The sequence below is a fragment of the Erpetoichthys calabaricus genome, chromosome 10 (assembly GCF_900747795.2).
Source record: "Erpetoichthys calabaricus chromosome 10, fErpCal1.3, whole genome shotgun sequence".
Lineage (NCBI taxonomy): Eukaryota > Metazoa > Chordata > Cladistia > Polypteriformes > Polypteridae > Erpetoichthys > Erpetoichthys calabaricus.
The window spans coordinates 75,356,951-75,381,950 of NC_041403.2; the positions used below are offsets into that span (position 1 = coordinate 75,356,951).

General features: G+C 38.6%; 1 protein-coding gene across 1 annotated transcript in view; it reads right to left on the reverse strand.

The window, feature by feature from the left end:
• Nucleotides 1-25,000, reverse strand: part of LOC114659157 (divergent protein kinase domain 1A-like) — a 105,277-nt gene that overhangs the window by 16,166 nt on the left and 64,111 nt on the right. The window contains 2 exon segments of the mRNA XM_028811447.2: nucleotides 8,255-8,272; nucleotides 8,274-8,390. Of these exon segments, the coding sequence (XP_028667280.1) occupies nucleotides 8,255-8,272; nucleotides 8,274-8,390 (135 nt within the window).

Here is a 25,000-nt window from a genome sequence, read left to right on the forward strand (position 1 = left end):
TACTCTATTAATAACAGGGACAACTGCTAAGCAATATGAAATTGGTAGATAAGTTTACACTTACTGTATAGTGAAGTACACGTAGCTATATACAGTATGACGTGATAATGGTGATGAATATGCTGCGCAGTAAAAACATTGTGATCGGCAGTTGCTGCCGCTGCTTCTTTTTCACACACGGCACAGTGTAAAGTAAACCGCTTTTATTAAAAGAATCAAAACAGTTGTCCAAAGTGCAGTAGAGCATTCAATAAATCTTTAAATAAATAATCCTTAAAAACAGTTGTGAAGTGGAGGTTTAAAATACACAAGAATAACAATCCTTTAACACGAGGTTAAAACGTCAACAGAAAGCAGTCTTTAAAAACAGCATCAGCGTCTGACCTGCTTCTCCCATGCGGGCTCTGCAACAGGCGAGACGCTCTTAATGCAGCTGACCTTCTCTACACTGTCCTGCTACAGCTGTTTGGCTCGCCTCACCGGTCATCCACCTTCCGGTCACTCTTTCCCTTCAGAATATTCTGCGAGAGCGACCACTGCTGCTACTCCTCGGGTGTTGGCCATACACCCAAGCTACCTGTACAGCTGCACATGAGCCTGCACTCGCTCGCACCGACTCTCTCTCTCTCTCTCTCTCCACTGCTTCCTGCCTCCTCCGTTTCATGTTTCATCTTTCCTTTTCCTCTTTTACTTCTCCTCTCCCCTTAACCGGCTCGCGCTTCTCTATATATGCGGGGAGAACGTGGCAGCTGCAGCCCATTGGCCACAGGAACAATCATGGATGTGGGCAGTTTCCCACCTGTGCACTTAGGTGAGAAACACCCACACTGCAGATCGCCCTGCGGCTCGCTACAGCTACCACACCCCCCTCGCTAAGCCGCGAGCGCGGCGATTATTTATTTAAAACAAAACGGCCTTTGCTGGAAGAGCTGTGGACCCATAACACCACAGAGATACGGTGGGATCTAGGCATCAGTCAAAGCACCAATCACAGGCCGATTAGAAAGCGGGAAGCTGTGATTTGTCGTCTCCCTCCCATGTAACAATCACAGCCCGTGTTACAACGCACTTAGTCACCGAACTTGTTTTGTTGTTCTTAGACTAGGAAATACTACTACACGTACTATGTTTAAAAAACCGCGAAGTCGTGAATCCGCGAAAAGTGAACCGCGAAGTAGCGAGGGATTACTGTATATATATGTTTACATAACCTCTTTAACACACTACTTCTCCGCTGCGAAGCGCGGGTATTTTTGCTAGTATATATATATATATATATATATATATATATATATATATATACACATATACTCTCTCTTTAATATATATATATATATATATATATTAGAGACAGAGAGAGAGAGAGATGATTTACATAACACATGGAGAGGTACTGTTTAACTAAATGCAGATCCAGAAAAAAGATTAATTAGTTGGGAATAAAGTGACATATGAATGGAAAGTATTTTAGTACAGCTAACATTAATAGGGCAATTTAACTGTACAAATTAATAACAATATGACAGTAAATCAAAACGTAAAAGCAATTTCAAAATTATGTGGTAACTGCAATGGATAGAACTGACATAATACAACATGTTCATGATGGCATATCTGTACTTTGAACCTGTACAGCGCTGTGCTCTGCCATTAATCTAGTTGAAGCCAAGATGAAATGAACATGGAGGGTCTGCTGCAGAATTGCGGGATAACTTTACAACCAAATAATGCATGGCAAAAGCATATATAACATGTTTCAAAAGAAATAAGTTTGACTTGAAAAATACCAAACTTATTCTTTAAAATAATGTGTTACCACTAACTTAAAATTTCTTTAGTTTTATTGTAATGGTAGACTTTTGAGCTTCACTCTAGGGACTGAATAATACAGTAACTGCAAAACGCCATAAGTGTTATTTGCCTTGGTTAGGTTAGTTTAGGGTTATCTCAGTGCTTCATTATTTCATATATATGTTTTTAGGTTAAAATTTAAAATTTATTTACTTTCTCTTGGCACTCGCTCATTTATCTATAATGAATATTACCCTTTTCCAGATTTAAAAACATTTTAACCTCTTTTCATAGAAAAATTAAAAATTAACCATAGTTATGCCAGATACAGGTATATTCTTTCGTTAATTATCAGTCACTTTCAGGATCACTTTATTTTTTTAATTGTGCCCTGCAGGGCAAAAAGATCTACTTTTAGGATGTTGAGGAAATTCAGAAATTTTAAAGTAACTAAACCCTTTACTTGAGACTTTACTTGAGAGGGTAATCTATCTGCATCCATTTTTCCTTTTCTTCTAGTTAAAATCAATTTGATAAGTACAATTCATCAGTCAAATGCAGCTTTAAAATGTTTAAGGAGTATTACATGGCATTCTGCTGTACTCAAATTTTATTACATTGGAAAAAATGCCCGGATTTTAGAAAATGTGTGTCTGCTTGATGATATAAGTGCAAATGCTTTTTCTTGGTACCATTGCAAAATCCAAATCTACCTGAACATCTTTAATTCTTTGTAACAAATGTGGTATCCATCTTGTGTGGGTGAACTGCATCATGCTGCTCACCCCATTTTTCCACTTGGCCTTGCTACTTTTCACCCTTCATAAAAGCATATGCTGAGTAATCGCCAAGGACTCATTTGTTACCGCACCGGGTTCACTTTTAAGTGAACTTTGGCTACTTGATACCCTTTTTTGTCTCTTCCAGATTTCTAGTCCTTAGTGTTTTTTATAGTACCTATTATGATCAATTTTTTATTGATGAAATGAAAAAAGGATACAGTAAAAGGAAATCAACAATAACCACTGAGTTTTGGCCTATGTAAGAACAAAAATCAAAGTACCTCCCCCCACTGCACCTGAGACGGCTAATTAAACAGAAACACAACAAAAAAAAAGGAAAAAAGTGAGAGTTGATGAGTGAACAGGCACACACATGCACCACACAGAAGTGCAAAGTGAAGGGAAAAAAAAAAACAAAAAACGAGGAAAGGTGGAGAAGAAAAACTGCCTTACAACTCCCGATCAGCCTCTTTACTAACTGAACTGCATGAAGCCAGTTGTGGAGAGTTGAGCCAGAAGAGTTGTTGATCCAGCATGCAGAAAGTCGAGAAATGTATGAATGTACATGATGAGTGATGACTTTCAGATTGCAGATTTTTCCAGTGACAGGATAAAATCATCATAGCAGTCATTAAAATCTTCTGCTAGGAGCAAGATAGGGAAAGTAAGAAAACAGAAGAAAGGTCTTGGAGGAGTACAAACGTCTTGAGGGTACAAAGGAAGGGGAAAGAAAGATTCATATAGCCACATAGCGCCAGAGAGCACAGCAGGGGGGGCATTCCCGAGAACATGTGGAGGAAAGTGGCAGGAACTTGAAGAGGGCAAAGGTGACATAGGGGATCTAATTCTAGTCCCCATTAGATAACGTCTTCAGCAAGTAGGATACAGTCCTATGAACACATTTAAATTATGTGTACTGGTGCTTAGGATTTTTAGAGCAATTTTTGATATTTATAAAGACTAGGGGGCTTCGCTCGCCAACCCCCCGTGTTTGGTTTTCCCGGATACACACTTTTAAGATTTTTTTTTCTTTGAATTGTTGCTATTTCATTAGTTTCACTTTTATTTTAGAACTTCTGTAAAAACAATATTTGTAATCTTGCGAGTCCCAATTGCTGAATCTTTTAATGAGAGTCCAGGATTAGGTTTCTCTGTTTGGAATTTCAGCACAGACAAAAACGATCCACATCATCAGCAGTTATAATTTTTTTTTACAAAGTAAAAAAGTAAGTAGAGTTCTGCATTGGACTCCTGTCTGTAAAGTCGTGCTATTTTCCTCTCACAGTTCCAAAAGTACATGGGGTTACCAAGGTGATACCCCAGCTTTTGTTTAGGTTTTTTGTACAGAGGGCTTACACAGAACGTTTTTGACTCTTGGGGTAAATTTAGCTTTTTAAATAAGCAGACAGATAATTATATATCATGAACAAAGTAACCAATAATTGCATGTGCGGTAAACTCCGTTTTTGAAATTCTCAAGATTCTTTATTTGTCACATGCATAGTTATACAGGACAACACACAGTTGAATTGCATCCTGATCCCGCTTATCCAAAACTGTGCAAAGTTAGAAGAATATCAGATTAACAAAAAGTCATAGATTGAAAGAAAACAGTGTAGTAGAACATAATAAATAAGTAAAATTATGTGAATAAAGTAGAATTAAGTGTTAAGGTGCAATAGTGTAGTAATTATCATGCAAAACCAAAGTTAGACTGGTACATAGTTAAATGAGGCAGTTTGTTTGTTTGTGCTAATGCGATCTTTAATTTCTTTTTTTATATTTTCTAATTTTCCTACTTTCATATCCTTTAACTTTCTCCATGTGTATAGCGCCAACGTTTTTTTTTTTTGAGCCTTTCTAATTTCACTGGTTTCATAGTCTCTAACCTGCTCTGCATGTGTTTTAGCGCCAACGTTTGTAAACGTCTTTATGAAGTTCTACTTTGTCTTTTACTTATTGTCTTTTAATTCTGAGCCGGATTGGACGTGCTTTTTTTTCCAATTCCAGTTGTTCCGGGCTGATAATTACTTTATTTTCTGAATTTGCACCTCGATTATTCTTTTTTGCTCTTTTTCTCTTCAATGAATTTGAGTCTCTTTTCCTCCGCGCTGCTTTCTTCTTCGCTTAGATGTCGACATTTCATTTATAACGTACTGTCCTTATACGCTTTATATGTGCTGAGAGCCCTGGATCTGTGTGTGCTCAAATCCTTCACAAGACTGAATGTTTGCTGCCTATTGTCCTATTTGATAGATTGTAAATAGGGCGTGTCTTTGGTCTGGCGGGTAGATTGTAAGTAGGGCGTGTCTCGCGGGTGTTTAAAATGTCTTCCCAGAAGATCATGTATCGTAGACTTGGTTTTCCATTCCAGGATTTTATTTTATATATAGAGAGATGGTTTAGCAGCACAATGCAGAGGATGGGGAAATGTATTTTAGCTAATTAGACGTTATTTGTTAGAGTTTTAAGGGAAGCATTGCAGAGGAAAGAATATAAACCAGATACTGCTTTGGACTTATGAGAAAGAGAAGATGCAAATTTTTTACATTACTTGATACTCTACAATGTGATTTCTTACTTGGTTTCCACTGTATTTACCTCATTTATCTTGGCCCTTGTCTTCAATTTTCTTTTAAGATACTTTGACTCAATATTTGTTAATCATAATATCCTTTTTCTGTCCTTTGTATACTTTTGCAATTACTGAACTTCATCAGCTCAGATGTTGTCTTTGTTAATACCTAAACTTTATAATTAACAGTACAAGCTAGAAAAAAGGCACATATTGTCATTCATAAATATTCTCTTCACTGTTATAGCAACAATATATCTGGGTAGATCAGTGTTGCCAGCACTATGCAAGCATACCATAGGGATATTTGTTAACATGGTAAAAGCAAAGTTAAATAATGAAAACATTAAATGTCAAATCAAAACAACCATGTGTCATTTGGAGAGGTTGATGTCTATTCATTATCAAATTTTCCAGGTTAAGTTCAGAGCAGAATGGCGCAATACAAGAGTTGCCCCAGTTATATAAATAGATGGGTGTATGGGATATAGGTTCCTGATGAACATCATTTATTGGGTAATTTAGCTACCTGAAAAGCAACAAACATCCAAACTTCCAGGTTAGGTGAAAATAGTCTCATATTTACAACAGCTGTACAATCAATTAAACATATGTTCACAGTAGTGAATAACTTGAATTAATAACCATATTCTTTTGTCTTCTTTAACAAACCAACCAATAATTCATGTTTTAATTTTCAGACTGCACTGGACTTCTTTAAATCTGAACATTTCTTTAAATTGTTACAATAAAGTAGTATGAAAAACTTTCAATTTGACTGAAGATATTTCTTTTCCAAATCTTCCTTAAAGGAAGTTCCCTCTGCATTCCTCAACTCAAAGGCAAGCACCTTACTCTCGAGGAGAGCTGAGATGTGTGATCACCTTAGAATTATATTAAGCTCTAAGTAGTAAAGACACACATGCATTTGCAATGCACACGTACAGAAGAGGTGCACTGCAAAGTAAGTCCAGAGTGTAGACCAGACTACTTTCTGAAGCTGCACAGAACACTGCTCCAATACTATTTACTTAAAAAGTAAACTGACTTAACAGGGCAATGTCATTATTCTCACCTTGAGCAGTAATGTGTGTTTTGCACAGACAGTATTCCTGTAATATTATAAGAGTTACACACACCACAGAACCAGCATCACTGTCTGTTTCTAACGTGTTTGTTGTTCTTATACAAGTATAGTGAAGAAAAAGAAGAAAAAAATACTCCTGAATATATGTATAATTACCCTAATAAGTCAACTCTGTAAATGAAAGGTCAGTTGCAATCAAACCAGTACATACAGTAAAGAGGGCTTGACTTGCAGACTAAGTGTTAAGATAATTCCCATCACTTTCATGTAATATAGTACCTTTCACCATTGAACATGCCCTAATGTTTTGTAATTTACTTTGATAGTGATATTACAAAGGTAAGTGTCAACTTTTCCAGAACACTGAAATGAATAGCAAATTTGTTTTCTGTTCATTGAGTCTTATTCTATCATGTTAACTTTTATTGCTGCTGTGCTTTGCAAAAACACCTTGCGATTGTGCTAGTTGGGGAAAAACTGTATATTAAAAAATTGATTAGGAACAGCAGCATAGCAATATAGATCCGGAAAATGGCATATACAAGCTAGCCTTCACTTTGTTAACATATTTTCCATTGTTATTTTAACAAAGTACTAAGATATTTTTTGCTACATGTAATAAGTCTTCTATCCATGAGGTGGCAGCATTATTCTTGGGTTTACAAAATGTACAAATCCTTATACATTACTACTAATAAAAAATGACCATTCTACTGAAAATGTATTTTTAATTATTATCAATGTATTCCCTAAAATTAAAAAAAAACATTAAGAAGAGGTTATTTCATTGACGTATTGACAATAGGAAAAGACAAATTGGGTGGGTGTGAGAGACTTGATGCAATACAAACAATAGACAGGACTGCTACAATGTTTCCTAAATTTAATTTTTTAATACAGCCGCAACTACTATCAGGTGGCAGAAATTAAGTGCTCACTTTAAGAAAGTCAATAACTGTACTATAATTTTAGCAAAGCAGTGTCTAACTCTACTCTATTAAGTATTTACTATGGGTAAATTCTTTTCATGTTGATACTGCAGTTACTGACTGTATCTTGAACTCAAAAATATGCCTATCTTTAAGTAAAAGAAGGAAGATTCAAGATTCCAAAATATGTTTCTGGGATTAAGAAAGGAATCATTAAGAACTAGGAGATGTTTATAAATAGAAAGGCATCCCATATTTCATGGACATTTGCTCAAAAGTAAAAGAATATTATCACCAAACCCTTGACTGCAGCAAACATCAGCAGGCAGTAATTCAAAATCACTATTGCTAGGGGTCCTTTAAGAAAGGCTTTGTCGTAAGCATTTAATTTTTGTAGTACTAGGGTGTTGTACCGTGTTAGCCATTATGGTTACAATTAGAAGTCAAGCAAAATGACACCTTTTATTGACTAACTAAAAAGATTACAATGTGCAGGCTTTCGAGGTAGCCTGAAGAAGGGGCCCGAGTTGCCTCGAAAGCCTGCACATTGTAATCTTTTTAGTTAGTCCAATAAAAGGTGTCATTTTGCTTGACTTCTCATTTCATCTAATTGTTAAAATGGGGAAACAAAATGATCACAAATTCTTGTCTATGCTGAAAGGAAACCAGCACTCTTAATTGTGTTAGTTGCAAAGATATACAGTACACCAAGGTGTCACAACATTTATTTTATTTTGAAATGTATAATTAATTTACAATTAGTAAAAGTAGTAGTAGTAGTAGTAGCAGCAGCAGCAGTAATCTGGTTACGTGTATAGAGTACAGTAAAATAAACTGGTGGTCAAGGCAAGGGTTGGGAATTAGTTTTATATAGACTTCCCTAAAACACATCCAAATCACTCAACATATAATAATAACTAAACCCTTCTCTTTTTTGTATAGTTCAATGAATTATATTGAGATTTAAATAAAAAAAGGTTATAATTAAAGGTTACTTAATTTGTGAATGCTCATCATGAACAGGCAATAACAATTCAAGGTAAAAAAGGAGAGAGAAAGAAAAATGTTCTAGTTAGAACAGTTTACTTACTATAACACTTTTGCAGTCCATGACCCCGACATAGTTCGGTATAGGACGAATATTGCACATATACCACCCAGCTGCCGATGAACACAGCCAGCCAAGAAAAGAAAAAATACTTCATGCGCATGTATGAGAAGCGAGCCTATAGAAAAGAGAAAAATACATTTTTGCATTAGTTGGTGTCCTTGTAAATATTTTTTCATTACAAAGTTATAAAAATGAATCATTACTTTGGTTTACGGACAACAGACTATTTCTACTATCTTATACAAAACTGCTGAACAAAGTTACAATTCTTCAGATTTATTTATTTTTTTTTGTGTGTAGTTAAAACTTGGAAATGAGAAGTTTCCCAGATTTATTTCTGCAACAAGATACCCGTAGCACTCGCATATTGGCTAAATATACAAAACATATTTAGTAATTTAGCAAATTTGCACTCAGAATGACATTTAGATGAAACAAACGCTCATCAGTCTTGTTTAAAAAAATATTATCTGTCATAATACAAAACTTTGACCCACTGATCTACTCCCAAAGGACTCTTATGTTTCTTTACTCTGTTGTTTATCTGCATAAGACAAAGTTTCTCTCCAACATTTGTTCAGCATTTAATAAATAAAAAAACTTTTCACATATTTATGCGAGAATAATGCAAATCACTTCTGAAGTTATACTGAAAATGTGAGTGTTAAGTGAAATGGCTGTAGTGACAAGACATTGCAAATGAACCTAGCATGAAAATAAGAATGTCATGGATATGTAACAATATCTTGGTTATTCTTTATAACACAGTTATTTTCTGCTTTCAGTAGTACTTAGTTAATTTCTTTTTCCATAGTTCAACATTTGATATGAAATAGTAAGAGTATGCACACATCATAAATTAACTTTTTCAGAATTACATAGGGTCTTTATCTATTAGTTATAACTTTCAAAGACATTACATGTGTACATTAAAAAATGAAAAAACTATTGATGTTTGCTTTATTTATTAATTAATTTAACCCCAGTCAAAACTCTTCCAAAACACTGCTGTGCCTTTTAGGAGCTCCAGAGAATGTGTTCTGTTTTGGGACATTTCTTACATTCTAATCATTCATGTGCTTCACTGTCCAGCTGTTTTAAGTTATTTATTTTTTGACAGAATTCAAAATACATAAAATCCAGCTTTTAAAATACAGAAGCATCTATTATTGTTGAGATTTATTTGTACTTTCAATACTGCTCTGAAGAAAAATGCAGCAGAAAATTAAAATAAATTACTTTCTAAAGTGAGCTTCAGACTTAATAACAAATGCTTCCACAATCAAATGTGCAGATGTTCTTGCAAAAGAAGAAAGAAAAAACTAATGCACTGTTTGCAGTGTCTTATATTTTACTTACTTTTTTCATATATAATGAACACAATGATGACATTTACTGCTTTTTTGCAGTTTAATGATGTTGGATTATTTTGCCAAACTACGTAAGTCCTATCAATTATAGAGAATCTACTGCATCCACTAAACAGTATCATCTCCAGACAGAGGAGCAGCTTCAGTGACAGACTGCTGTCACTGTCCTGCTCCACTGACAGATTGAGGAGATTGTTCCTCCCCCAAACTATTTGACTCTTCAATTCCACCCGGAGGGGTAAACGTTAACATTATTCAAAGTTATTGTCTGTTTTTTACCTACATTTTTTATTACTCTTTAATTTAATATTGGTTTTTTTTGTATCAGTATGCTGCTGCTGGAGTATGTGAATTTCCCCTTGGGATTAATAAAGTATCACTCTCTCTCTCTCTCTCTCTCTGGTCTGTGTGCAATGTGCAAATTTTAAATAAATAATCGTGTACCAAAAAGTGAAGGCTCCAATTGAACGCGGGTGTGTGAGATGGCATTTCACTCCAAGTTAACTGTGGTACTGGCTGACCGCGCTGCACACACATGCAAAAGTGAGCAGACCAGTCAGGTGTCTCAATGGTGCCGCAGAGAATGAATGTGAATGATCCAACACACCCCTCACATTCACTGTTTACTCTCCTACCATTGGGGAAAATGTACTGAAGCATTCGGGCCCTCACCTCCAGAATGTGTAACAGTTTCTTCCCCCAAGCAGTCAGACTCCTGAACACTCATGGACCAGACTGATATCTGATATATGTGTTCTGTTCTGCAGTGTTGCACATGGTTGCACATGTTTGCACATTTCACTCACAGGCACCTTGTTATATATTATGTGTCGTGGATTCTTCATTGTCCTGTGTTTTATGTTGTACCATGGTCCTGGAGGAACGTTGTTTCGTTTCACTGTATGCTGTACTACTGTATATGGATGAAATGACAATAAATACTCTTGACTTGACTTTGAGAGGCAGTATAAGAGGAGCCTGCACAGCAGAGAGGGGGACAGAAAAAGAAAGAACAGAAACAGAGCCATGTGAACAGTATTGAGTGGAGAGACAGGAAAAGCCAGCCAGTGAGTGTAGGAGAGGCAGTACTGACGTAGGCCCCACAAAGAAGCAAAGGATCAGCGCTCTAGGGGCGGATCGTCCTCACTGAATATTGGTCGAGGAGTGGTTATGATGGGCGGCACAGTGGCGCAGTGGGTAGCGCTGCTGCCTTGCAGTTAGGAGACCCGGGGTTCACTTCCTGGGTCCTCGCTGCGTGGAGTTTTGCATGTTCTCCCCATGTCTGCGTGGGTTTCCTCCGGGTGCTCCGGTTTCCTCCCACAGTCCAAAGACATGCCAGGTTAGGTGCATTGGCGATCCTAAATTGTCCCTAGTGTGTGCTTGGTGTGTGGGTGGGTGTGTGTCCTGCGGTGGGCTTGTGCCCTGTGTTGGCTGGGATTGACTCCAGCAGACCCCCGTGACCCTGTAGGTAGGATATAGCGGGTTGGATAATGGCGGTCCTGGCCGATGCTGCTCGAGGCTGCTAAGATGGGAGTTGGTTGGTGAGGTCCACAGCTGCTATTGTCTCTGCCAGCTGAGCGAACAATGAGTGAGTTGGGGAGACAAAGTGAGAGTTGTGCTGGGCTTGTGAGACAGAACACTGACTCGATCACTGTGCCAGTTTTATTCTCACTTTAAATTCTGGATTTTATCTCATGGATCATCACTGTTTTTATGGATTATTTATATTTAAGAACTTTTTGAGCACTGCACTTTTGGACACTGTTTTTGTTTAAATAAAAGCACTGTACAGTAACTCCTCGCTATATCGTGCTTCGACTTTCGCAGCTTCACTCTATCGCGGATTTTATATGTAAGCATATTTAAATATATATCACAGATTTTTTGCTGGTTCGCGGATTTCTGCGGGACAATGGGTCTTTTAATTTTCTGGTACATGCTTCCTCAGTTGGTTTGCCCAGTTGATTCATACAAGGGACGCTATTGGCAGATGCTGAGAAGCTACCCAACCACAGCGCGTATTACATATTAAATAAAACTCCTCAAATATATTGTGAGCACAGGGGCTGTTCGCACCCCTAGACGATACGGACACTCATCTAAAAATGCTGAAAGATTATCTTCACATTGCTCCCTTGCATGCAGCTGCTTTGTCAAGCGACATGCTTCCCGCACAGTGCTTCGCATACTTAAAAGCTCGAAGGGCACGTATTGATTTTTGATTGTTTGTTTTTCCTCTGTCTCTCTCTCTCTCTCTCACTCTGACATTCTCTGCTCCTGACAGAGGGAGTGTGAGTAGAGGGGCTGTTCGCACACTGGCCTAGAGGATACGGAAGCTCCTCTAAAAAATGCTGAAAGACTACCTTCACATTGCTTCTTCCTTGCAGCTGCTTTGTCCGCCGTTGCTTCGCATACTTAAAAGCCCAAACAGCCCTATTGATTTCTGATTGTTAGCTTTTCTCTCTCTCTCTGACATTCTCTGCTCCTGACGCGCACTCTCCTTTGAAGAGGAAGATATGTTTGCATTCTTTTAATTGGAGACGGAACTGTCATCTCTGTCTTGTCATGGAGTACAGTTTAAACTTTTAAAAAAGAGACAATGTTTGTTTGCAGTGTTTGAATATAGTTCCTGTCTCTCTACAACCTCCTGTGTTTCTGTGCAAATCTGTGACCCAAGCATGACAATATAAAAATAACCATATAAACATATTTTTTCTACTTCGCGGTTTTTCACCTTTCGCGGGGGGTTCTGGAACGCAACCCCCGCGATCGAGGAGGGATTACTGTATCTCTTTTACCCCTTCCCCTTGCTATGTGTGTCCTCATTTGCCCGGCTCATCTTAGTTATGTTACAGGCAATGTGGGTTCAAGGGTCTCTCCCAAGAAGTTATGTGGGAGCATGGAACCAACCCGCATCGTCACAACACCCGCATGTAAATGTAAACAGAGGTTTTAAAGAAAATTAAGTTAATCACTTATCCCAGTTTTTGTATGTGCACAATGACTATCACATTATTTAAAACTGTCAGTTTACACACTACATGTACGTACATAGCTCTTCAGTTTCCCAAAGTGACTTCCTAAATATGTTTCATGGCATTGTTTGCATGCACATGTATTTGTTTTGTATTCATGTCCATGCATGTGGCATCCATGCATATGACATAGTTTTCGTGTCAGCTGTCATGTGCATGTGCACCAATATATTTCTTGTCTGGAGATATACACTGCCATGTCTTTAATGGACATGACAAGGACTCTGAGCGAAATGTCAGGACTGCTGTGAGCCAGATGTCCAAATTATGGTTGTGTTGTTTGTGTCATGGCATAAACTGTCAACTAACAACAACATGAACCTTGAAAGGCCAGAGGTTTGTGAGATTTTGCGTGACAAGACAACCCTTAAAATTTTGTATATACAGTCAATCCTGAACATTTGCGCATTTAACTTTCGTGACTTGAAGCATTCATGTGATTTTATTAGTAACCTCATTTTTACTTTTGTTTTGGCAACCACACACATACTGTATGTGGGCTTCACGGGCTTTAGGCAGTAGAGAAAAAAAAATAGTGGCGCAATGAGCACAAGTTTGGGGAGACGCTAGAATCCTACTAGATGCTTCACCAGTCATATGCCCCCTACTGTTTTACAGTAAAGAGCTCCCAATTCATTTGTTGCATATTTTCTTGGCTTTGCTAAAAAAAAAAATATCAAGTTTTGTGTTGCAATTATGCCCCCAAAGCACAGTGCTAGTCCTTTGGGCTCTAAGCCCAAGCATGCAAATTCAGTAAGGCTGCTTAGTGAGAAAATAAAGGTGTGAGATAAACGTTGTGCTGGAAAGTTGGAAGCACCTTTTGATTGGGTATTTGGTATTAACGAATCAACTGTTTGTTATATCTGCAAAATGGAGGAAAGTAGAGACTGGCTGGAGACACTGAGTTGACGATCCCATTCACTCTATCACTGCCTCAAGGTGAAACATCAGCTTGCCTCTGCTATGCTCCCATATTCTAAGGCCCTTAAAGATCTCATACCTGAAGGATTTTTTCAAGCTGGTGCATCCTTCACAATCTCCAATGCCAACTGTGAAGGACAGTGTATCAAAAGTGATGTTGAAACCTTGCCAATCTCAGCATTTTCAGATAGCAGCAACTAAAAAAGTTTCTTTTTTCATTGAAATGTTAGCACAGAATTTCTAGGGGGAAGACTAGCAGGAAAAAATGTTTGTCATGTTACCAATTTTATTTTGTGTAGTGTATCTTATGGGTTATTTCGTCGTTACTGTGTTACGAAAAGTGCATATTATACGAAGTAATGTTTTGTTATATAGATATCTATGCAGAAAAGTGTATTTTGAGCAATCTCCAGTGATTGCAGTTTTTAGTGGTTGTGGGAACCTAACCCTATTTACATTCGCATCTTTGACTTTTGCATCGTTTTCTAGCAATGTCACCCTTGTGAAAGCTGAGGATTGATTGTATACCCTGTATAGATTTCATTATATTTGAAAAGCAAGAGGGGCTAATATGTAATAATATACAGAAAAAAATCTTGCCACAAAACATTTCAGTAGTAATACACAAATTGTTCCCATTATTCAACACAAACCAGGGAGAATCCAAGAACTGCATCTCTTAGTGCCATGCAGGGAGAGGTTTTGGGTGTTGATCAATAAAGATGTACCTTAACGGTATAAAAATAACACTTGAGTTTCTAGTTGTAGGGGATTTATAAAGATATCTTAGAATTTTGAGAAGCAAATCTAAAATACATTATTTATTTCTGCTGATTTTTCGTCATAAGATCATTATAATCCAATAGTATATGACATTTAGACAAGTAAACTGCAATCTCTAAAGATTTTTTTAATTGTTGCTGAATGTAATACACAATGGATTGAACACTTACAGAAATACCACTAAACCTGAAACCAGACTTCTTAATCTGCTCTGCCACTGTCAGTCACACTTTCACTGAAATTAAACTGCAGACAGAATAAATGAAATGCAAGTCTGTCACTTGGAAAATTCTGCAGTGTGTACTGGATTCTGTTCCAATATGCTTTATGCTTATTTATAATGCTAAGTGGCTGTCCCTATGAACTTTGTCAGACTAAGAAACAAAAAACTATTTAAGCATAAAGCTTTGTCACTAACAAACATGGATTACCTAAAGGGAATTACTGTATATAATTTATAAAATAAAGAAATAAAAAATGAATAATGTGCAAAACAATTCAATTCAGTGTCAATATGCATTATAATACATGAAAAGTATTGAGTGCTAGTCTCATTTGTACAGAAACATGCCATGGCACTATAGTGCTACAACAACACAGAGTTATTAAACTAAATGGTGATCAAAAAAGTATACATAATAACATTAAAATATTCAACTATATCAAGCTATGAACAAGTAAATGGATATCATATATAATCAAGCAAAATGAATCAGACAGAACAGTAACAATCAGTAGAATTGCCCTTTCTCTGGACCAGGATATATGCCCATGATCACATAGCTTATTTTCAACAAAGCTAAATATGTCTATTCCAGTGTGACAAAGTGTGTGTCACTACACTTTAGTAAAAAAAATTAAAAGATAATAAAAAATCATTTCAGTTGATTACTCAAAATTGTGGTGCACCTTTTTAAAGTACACATATTTATTTACAATTATTTGCTTAGCGGATGCTTTTATCTGAAGTGACTAACAAAAGAGGTCAATACAAACATCAGTTTGGGAGACTGTTTAAGAAGAAATGTTTCAGGACAAGGCTACAAAATTGATCAGAACAAGTGAAGAACTCAGAACAATACACAAGCTATTTACAATTCCTAGGTTACATAAACATAACAGCTATAGTTAGACAGAAACTCACTATACAAACAAGTCTGCAGACACTTCTTAAAGGAATTGAGGCAGACAGAATTTAGAATGGTGGTGGGCATTTTGTTGCAACAGCTAGGAGCTACACAAGACAGTTCATCAGCAGACCTGAGTGGTATAGCATCTCAGAGTGTCTCCATATACATAGGTACTAAACCATTGATTACTCTGTAGGAAAGCATCAAGGATTTGAACTTAATACATGCTGCTACAGGGAGCCAAAATTATAATTTGAAAGGAGGAGTGACATGTGTCTGCCTTGGCAAGTTGAACACCAAATGTGCTCCTGCATTCTGAACCATTTGCAGCAGCTTGGTTACACATGCCAGTAGCCCTACCAACAGAGAGCTGCAGTAGACTAAAGCTTGGACTAGGAGGAGTAGTGCTACATACTCTGTCAGATATGGTCTTATCTAGCAAATGTTGTATAAAGTGAATTGGTATGACTCTTGAACAAGACCCCGAGATACTTGAAGCTCCTCCACTTGAGGCAGGATCTCGCTACCAACCCTGAGAGGGCACTCCACCCTTTTCCGGCTGAGGACCATGGTCTCGGATTTGGAGGTGCTGATTCTCATCCCAGCCGCTTCACACTCGGCTGCGAACCGATCCAGAGAGAGCTGAAGATCACGGCCTGATGAAGCAAACAGGACAACATCATCTGCAAAAAGCAGTGACCCAATCCTGAGCCCACCAAACCGGACCCCCTCAACGCCCTGGCTGCGCCTAGAAATTTTGTCCATAAAAGTTATGAACAGAATCGGTGACAAAGGGGCAGCCCTGGCGGAGTCCAACTCTCACTGGAAACGGGTTCGACTTACTGCCAGCAATGCGGACCAAGCTCTGGCACCGATCGTACAGGGACCGAACAGCCCTTATCAGGGGGGGCCGGTACCCCATACTCTCGGAGTACCCCCACAGGATTCCCCGAGGGACACGGTCGAATGCCTTTTCCAAGTCCACAAAAACACATGTAGACTGGTTGGGCAAACTCCCATGCACCTCCAGGACCCTGCTAAGGGTATAGAGCTGGTCCACTGTTCCGCGACCAGGACAAAAACCACACTGTTCCTCCTGAATCCGAGGCTTGACTATCCGACGGACCCTCCTCTCCAGGACCGCTGAATAGACTTTTCCAGGGAGGCTGAGGAGTGTGATCCCTCTATAGTTGGAACACACCCTCCGATCCCCCTTCTTAAAGAGGGGGACCACCACCCCGGTCTGCCAATCCAGAGGCACTGTCCCTGATGTCCATGCGATGTTGCAGAGGCGTGTCAACCAAGACAGTCCTACAACATCCAGAGCCTTGAGGAACTCCGGGCGTATCTCATCCACCCCCGGGGCCCTGCCACCAAGGAGTTTTTTGACCACCTCGGTGACCTCAGTCCCAGAGATGGGGGAGCCCACCTCTGAGTCCCCAGGCTCTGCTTCCTCATTGGAAGGCATGTTAATGGGATTGAGGAGGTCTTCGAAGTACTCCCCCCACCGACCCACAACGTCCCGAGTTGAGGTCAGCAGCGCACCATCCCCACCATATACAGTGTTGACACTGCACTGCTTCCCCCCTCCTGAGACGCCGGATGGTGGACCAGAATCTCCTCGAAGCCGTCCGACAGTCGTTCTCCATGGCCTCCCCCAAACTCCTCCCACGCCCGAGTTTTTGCCTCAGCAACCACGAAAGCCGCATTCCGCTTGGCCTGCCGGTACCTATCAGCTGCCTCCAGTGTCCCACAGGACAAAAGGGTCCCATAGGACTCCTTCTTCAGCTTGACAGCATCCTTCACCGCCGGTGTCCACCAACGGGTTCGGGGATTGCCGCCACGACAGGCACCGACCACCTTACGGCCACAGCTCCGGTCAGCTGCCTCAACAATAGAGGCACGGAGGCGAAGCTCTCAATTTACCAGTCGATCTATGTTCCTACCCTCACCTATGGTCATGAGCTATGGGTAGTGACCGAAAGAACGAGATCGCGAATACAAGCGGCTGAAATGAGTTTCCAGCGCAGGGTGTCTGGGCTTTCCCTTAAAGATAGGGTGAGAAGCTCAGTCATCCGGGAGGGGCTCAGAGTAGAGCCGCTGCTCCTCCGCATCGAGAGGAGTCAGATGAGGTGGCTCGGGCATCTGATCAGGATGCCTCCTGGACGCCTCCCTGGTGAGGTGTTCCGGGCACGTCTAACTGGGAGGAGGGCCCCGGGGAAGACCCAGGACACGCTGGAGGGACTATGTCTCTCGACTGGCCTGGGAACGCCTTGGGATTCTCCCGGAAGAGCTAGAAGAAGTGGCCGGGGAGAGGGAAGTCTGGGCATCTCTGCTCAAGCTGCTGCCCCCCGCGACCCGACCTCGGATAAGCGGGAGACAATGGATGGGATGGATGGATGGATGGTATGACTGAAACATGTGACATGGTCATTGAAGGATAATTGGTCATTGATCACCACCCCAAGGTTGCATACAGACTTTGTAGGTAAAATGTGTTAATGTTTCTTATGTCTACTTACTCTCCCCTTCAACAAATTCTGAGCTAGTCTTCACTTTCACATAGGTTATCAATCTCATCTAAATATCATTTTTAATCCAGTTTAAAGTCACAGACAGGGATTCAGTCTATTGAGCCAGCACAGTATTGCGGTAGTTAGAACCCAGGCTAGGATTTAAATCCAGGACTCTAAGAGGGTGAGGTAGGAGTGCTGCTCCCTGTAAAACTCACATGTTCTCTCAATGTCTCAAAGGGGTTTTCTCTGGGTACTTCAGTTTTCTGCAGTTAATATAACTAGCATGAAGCACTCAAAATACCATCCATCCATTATCCACTGCTTGTCCGAGGTCAGGTCGCGGGGGCAGCAGCCTAAGCAGGGAAGCCCAGACCTCCCTCTACCAAGCCACCTCCTCCAGGAGGACCCCGAGGCGTTCCCAGGCCAGCCGGGAGATATAATCCCTCCAGCATGTCCTGGGTCTGCCCCATGGCCTTCTCCCAGTGGGATATGCCCGGAACACCCCCCCAAGGAGGCGTCCAGGGGGCATCCTGACCAGATGCCCGAACCACCTCAACTGACTCCTCTCAATGTGGAGGAGCAGCAACTCTGCTCCGAGTCTCTCTTGGATAACTGAACTCCTCACCCTATCTCTAAGGGAAAGTCCAGCCACCCTGCAGAGAAAACTCATTTCGGCCGCTTGTATTCGCGATCTTGCTCTTTCGGTCACTACCCAAAGCTTGTGGCCATAGGTGAGGGTAGGAACGTAGATCGACTGGTAAATCGACAGCCTCGCCTTTTGGCTCAGCTCTCTCTTCACCATGACGGACCATTGCAGAGCCCGCATTACTGTGGATGCTGCACCGATCCGTCTGTCAACCTCCTGTTCCATTCTTCCCCCACTCGTGAACAACATCCCGAGAAACTTGAACTCCTCCACTTGAGGCAGTAATGTGTTCCCAACCCGGAGAGAGCATTCCACCCTTTTCCGGCTGAGAACCATGGCCTCGGATTTAGAGGTGCTGATTCTCATCCCCGCTGCTTCACACTCGGCTGCGAACAGCTTCAGTGAGAGCTGGAAGTTACTGTCCGATGAAGCCAACAGAACCAAAATACATTTTTGTTATATATGTACTTTTCTGTAACTGCATAAAACTATAAACTGTTGTTTTATTATAATTATTTTAAAATTGCATTTAAAACTGAAATGAAGCAATCTCTCCTACAGATGATGGAAAACATTTCATTTTCAGTGGATATTGTTTTGCAATCTGTATTTTATTGTGCTTGATACAGCAGGTGGCAATTACAGTCCACCCTTTGTCCTTAGAAGTCCAAATAGGACACATGGGCATCTGCTCTGCATCCCCAATTTCAATAATCAGAGTTAAGCACACTATTAAATATGACCTTGTGCAATACACTGACACAAAAATGGTGGGTCTAATGTTAAAAGAAATGAAGGGCTACAAAAACTTGAAAGAAAGGAATGTGAGGGAAAGTGAACAACTGATTAATCCAAGTAAACCTAGATAACTGCCATTAAGTCAGTTTACTGTTTGTGGTTTGCAATACACAAATTGCAAGACAAGTAATGTCCGGTGATCACAGAATAGTGAACTTACTTGTTATAAGTGAACCTTTAGTTTAACAGGCATCTTGAATCAACACATTTAGAAATCAGCAAACTTATACTAATATGTATGCCCTAGAGAATGGTAACATTTAAAAAACTCACATAAAGAGTTTACAAAAAAACATGGACAAGATGTTACCTAAAAGCTTATTGTAGCTATTGACTTCAACGATGCACAGCTGTAAAAAAAATCATTTGTTCACTAAGTATTCCTTAGCAGTGTCCTGCATATATAATACAATATATAACAACAAGAAATAGCCATCACCTATTTTAGAATGTGTTTAGTACACCTTCACTGATTACTTACATGTCATATAATATAGTACTGTATTTCTGAAGGCAGCACATCAGCAAAAATTACATCTTGATCTTGAATTTTAAAAATTGCCTATTTGAATAACCTAGTACAGTATTTTATAGCACAGCAGCTATTATATTTAATTTACTGTATTATAATATGTAACTGAAATCTTGCCCAAAGCTATTTACTGTTATATACACAATACTACCAGGCCATTCTTCAGCTTCCTGAAGCCCTGACCATGACAAAGCAAGTATACATCATTATACACAAACTGTAGCAGAGACATCTGATGGTTTTAAATTTTGCACAGATGCAAGGTTGTATTGTAGATTTATTTGGGTAGCATGTGTGGAAGTTTATTTGTATAGACTGTTTACTGCAGCTAATAATAAAAAAGCCCTGCTGCCTTATGGAAAAACCTAAAAGAGAATTTGAAATGATAAAGATAGACAAAGATAGATCTATCACTTTGCCATAAGAAACCTATGGGTACAGTTCAGTCTGTTGAAGATTGCCTGGTATCTCACATTTTTTGCATTCCAGTATGTATCTTTATAAGCTTTATAATGTACTGGTGAGGCCTCATCAAGAGTACTACATGCAGTTTTGGTCTCCAGGCTACAAAAAGGACATAGCAGCGCTAAAAAAGGTCCAGAGAAGAGCAACTAGGATGATTCTAGGGCTACAGGGGAAGAGGTGACATAACTGAAGTGTTTAAAATTATGAAGAGAGTTAGTACAGTGGATCAAGACTTATTTTAAAATAAGTTCATCAAGAACAAGGGGACACAGTTGGAAACTTGTAAAGGGTAAATTTTGTACAAACATTAGGAAGTTTTTATTTACACAGAGGACCACAGACACTTTCTTTTAGAATTCTTTTAGAATTCTTTTAGAATGCCTCTAGAAAGAAAAAAGACATGAAAACATGGGTTTGAGAGACAATCTGTGATACAATTCTTTATAAATGAAAATAATAATTGTAAAAAGAATTACAAAAATGTTCAAAAGAGCAAAAAAGGATGTGCTTAAAAGGCAATCTAAAAGTGAGCAAATCCCAAAACACAATCCATAACAGAATCCATACAAGAGTAAAATAATCACTAAATCGAAACTCAAACAAGAAAACAATACTCACAAATCTAAATTTTATACTACAATGCACCACAACCTGATATATTGTAGCCTAGGCCTTAAGTAGCTAGTGGGAGGTCTCAGCAATGATGTCACAGTGGACAAACCTCTTGGGGGTTCCATCCATATAGCATATGCAATGGTCGCACGTTTAAAGGGACATACTGCAAATAAGAAATAAGTCTGATGGAAATTACATTATATAAATCATTCAGAAATAATAATAAAAGAGAAAATAAACATAAGCTAGTGGATAAACCCTGGTTTTAGAAAAAGAAATTTGATCTATTTTCTTATTTGGATGAAAACAAAAATGTGTCATATGGGTGTGATTGTAAGGTTTGGCAACAAGATCAATAACTTTGTTAACTCCTCAGAGATCATAGAATGCTTCTGATACTTGGATAAATGATTATTACTTCAGGATGCACTACTAAGAATGTTCTAGAAGTTAGTCTAATTAGTGTTACATCACCCACCTAATGGCAAAATAAAGCAATGCACAAATACAGAACAAATACAAAACAGGACACATATTTGTGTGTATTGTTCACCATCTTGAAAGAGAGTAATATACAGTATGTAAGTATATCACTGTGGTCTGCTTCATTGATCGTTCGTTATACGATAATCTTGGACCTACGTTTGCATCCTCTGTTGTTCAGCTGTATTACTGTGATAGCATCATTCTCTTTTTAAATTGCATCACACTCAGGATCATAACACGTAATAATGTGACTTTTGGATTGTTGAAAGAAGCTAGATTATCTGAGGCAGCCCAAATGAACTTCCAGCCACAAATGAAGCAGGCTACAACACTGTACCAAGCACAATTAAACTCTGTTAAGAATATTGCTTATAATGATGGAACCAGTAAAATCTAACACACGTATAACATTCATCTAAAATGCATTCTGTAAGACCAACATCTATTTTCAGAATTTCCAGCTTCTCTTTTAGAGTTACTGGGAGCAGAAGGCTATTTGTGTAGTAGGGGCTAGAATTACAGTGGACCACCTAAAACAACATCAAACCAGTATTTGAGTCACAATATAACAATACTGAGATTTTTATGCTTTAAATATGCAGTATTGAAACTCAGTTATGTAATATATTGAAAGTTATTGTTCCCTTTTAATTTGATTGTTGAAAATTAAATCTTTATTCTTATATGCAAAAATTGTCAATATACTATGGCTAATAAGAAAACCATTTTACTCCATTCATCCTACTTAAATCTAATCTCTTCTAATTCTGAAAATTTATCTCAAGTATATCAGCAGTTTCTACAACAAAACTGGTAATATTCAGTTATGGTATATAATACACACACACAACAGTTGCAACAAATTATTACAACACGTTTATGTATAATGAGCAACATACATACAGTACATTATTATGCCTTACGTGTATTGTAGACCCAATGCAGTAGATTCTTAATGCTTCAGTATATCAAGTGTACTAAACAAAACACTAATCGAGTTAATACCTGGTTTGCAAGAATATGTTTTTAGTTGGATGTGTTATGTGAAACAGACTATATAAATTAAAAATGAACCCAATGTTTTTTATTTCTTAAAAATTGTTTTCTGTCAGTAGTATTTGCTATTTATGGCCTCTCAAAGTCATTTTCTGATTTCAGTAAGAATTTTTGGGATGTGCAATACATTCAGTAGAAAAAAAATGTTAACATACATACTACATTTCAGGGGTAGAAACAAATAATTAATTCAATAAGTATCATTTATGGGAATTATCTTTATGTCTTTTTTTAGTTACTGACCCAATGTGTTGCTTGGTGAACTACTTTTTTATTTTGACTTACATGAGACAAGTGTGTGTCTACTCCCCTTGAGATTTAGATGTTAGATGGTTCTAACATCCGGCAACGCCGAGAGTGGCAGCCTTTTCAGCAGCTCCGTGTAGGACTATATGTGTATGTGTATTTTTCTACTTTTATTTTTCTATTTTTATTTATTGATCACTCCTACCACTTTATTTTATGTGGATTTGTTCCCTGGACACACTTACTTTTACAACGTTTGTGAATTTCCCCCTGGGATTAATAAAGTATCTATCTATCTATCTATCTATCTATCTATCTATCTATCTATCTATCTATCTATCTATCTATCTATCTATCTATCTATCTATCTATCTATCTATCTATCTATCTATCTAGTTTAAGTCCTTACTATGTGGTATCACTTCTCTTAGCTTTCCCCACTATTGCCTGAATACTTTTGCTTCTCTAAGATATGAGTGACGAGTCTTGCTTTAAGATTATTGCTGTACAGTATTTATGTGCTATGGGAATTTTCGGAGCTCCCATTAGTGATGCAACATGCTTCTAATTCACTCTGTTCAGTTGCATTTATGGTGAGAGTTTTTAGTTCTAGGGTGAGAGTTTTGAAGGAAATACAAAGTCACTGTTGAACTGCTGCTTGATCTGCAGTTAAAGAGTACCTCTGCTGTATTTTTTCAAAACTAGCTTACATTCAAGAGGTTTCTAATGTCAAAGTAAAATTGCCCTACTTTTATTTAAGCAGCTACGGTAACTTACCAGTTTTAACTTCTTTTGTGCTAATCACAAGAGAAACATTTTGATAACTTTGGTAGTACTGTTTATATAACTACAGAAAGAACACATGGCAGGTACACTATAACGGTGTAAATTGTACCTGACAATTTGCAAAAAGTTGGTATTATATTAATATGTCCTTAGTTATCCACACTGAGGTTTAATGGCTATTTTACATTAAATACTTAATCTACTGTCTTCATTTTTCATGCAAAAATAGGACAAGCACAGAAGGCTTTTTTGCATGCTCTACCAGATGCTAGTTAAGTGTTAGGACAACTGTTGAGGATTTCTAAATGTTGTCTAAACTGTTGGCTTATTTAAGGACTTCCAAGGGCATTGATGTGTATTGTACAAATAAAGATAAAAGCTAGAAGAAAGAGATCTCCACAAGAACAGTTCAATCTACCTATACAGCTTACCATTTTTTTTTGTATAGTACAGTTTTAGATGAAAACGTGCTATCACCTCCTGTGTTATTCAGATGATGGATTTATGATGCTTTACTTGAAGTAAGACTTGTTAGACTGTATTCACACTCTGTCTAAAGAGGAGTCTATAATAAATATATCAGGATATCATGTTCTAGGCATATCTGAGAATTACGCTTTTCTTGTAATCCCATTTGCAAACAAGCATTATATGATTTAAATCATTTATAATCCTCATCTATCCTGCTGTCTCGATGATGCCATGTTCTAGTTTTAGTAGGACCAATGGTTGCTTTATGAAAAAAAAAACTTCCATGTGCTGTACAGTAATCCCTCCTCCATCGCGGGGGTTGCGTTCCAGAGCCACCCGCGAAATAGGAAAATCCGCGAAGTAGAAACCATATGTTTATATGGTTATTTTTAGAATGTCATGCTTGGGTCACAGATTTGCGCAGAAACACAGGAGGTTGTAGAGAGACAGGAACGTTATTCAAACACTGCAAACAAACATTTGTCTCTTTTTCAAAAGTTTAAACTGTGCTCCATGACAGGACAGAGATGACAGTTCAGTCTCACAATTAAAAGAATGCAAACATATCTTCCTTTTCAAAGGAGTGCAAAGCAAGCAGTCAAAAAAAAAATCAATACGGCTTTTAAGTATGCGAAGCACCGCCGGTACAAAGCTGTTGAAGGCGGCAGCTCACACCCCCTCTGTCAGGAGCAGGAAGAGAGAGAGAGAGAGCCACAGAAAATCAATACGTGCCCTTTGAGCTTTTAAGTATGCGAAGCTCCGTGCAGCATGTCCTTCAGGAAGCAGTCAGGAGCAGGAAGAGAGAGAGAGAGAGCCACAGAAAATCAATACGTGCCCTTTGAGCTTTTAAGTATGCGAAGCTCCGTGCA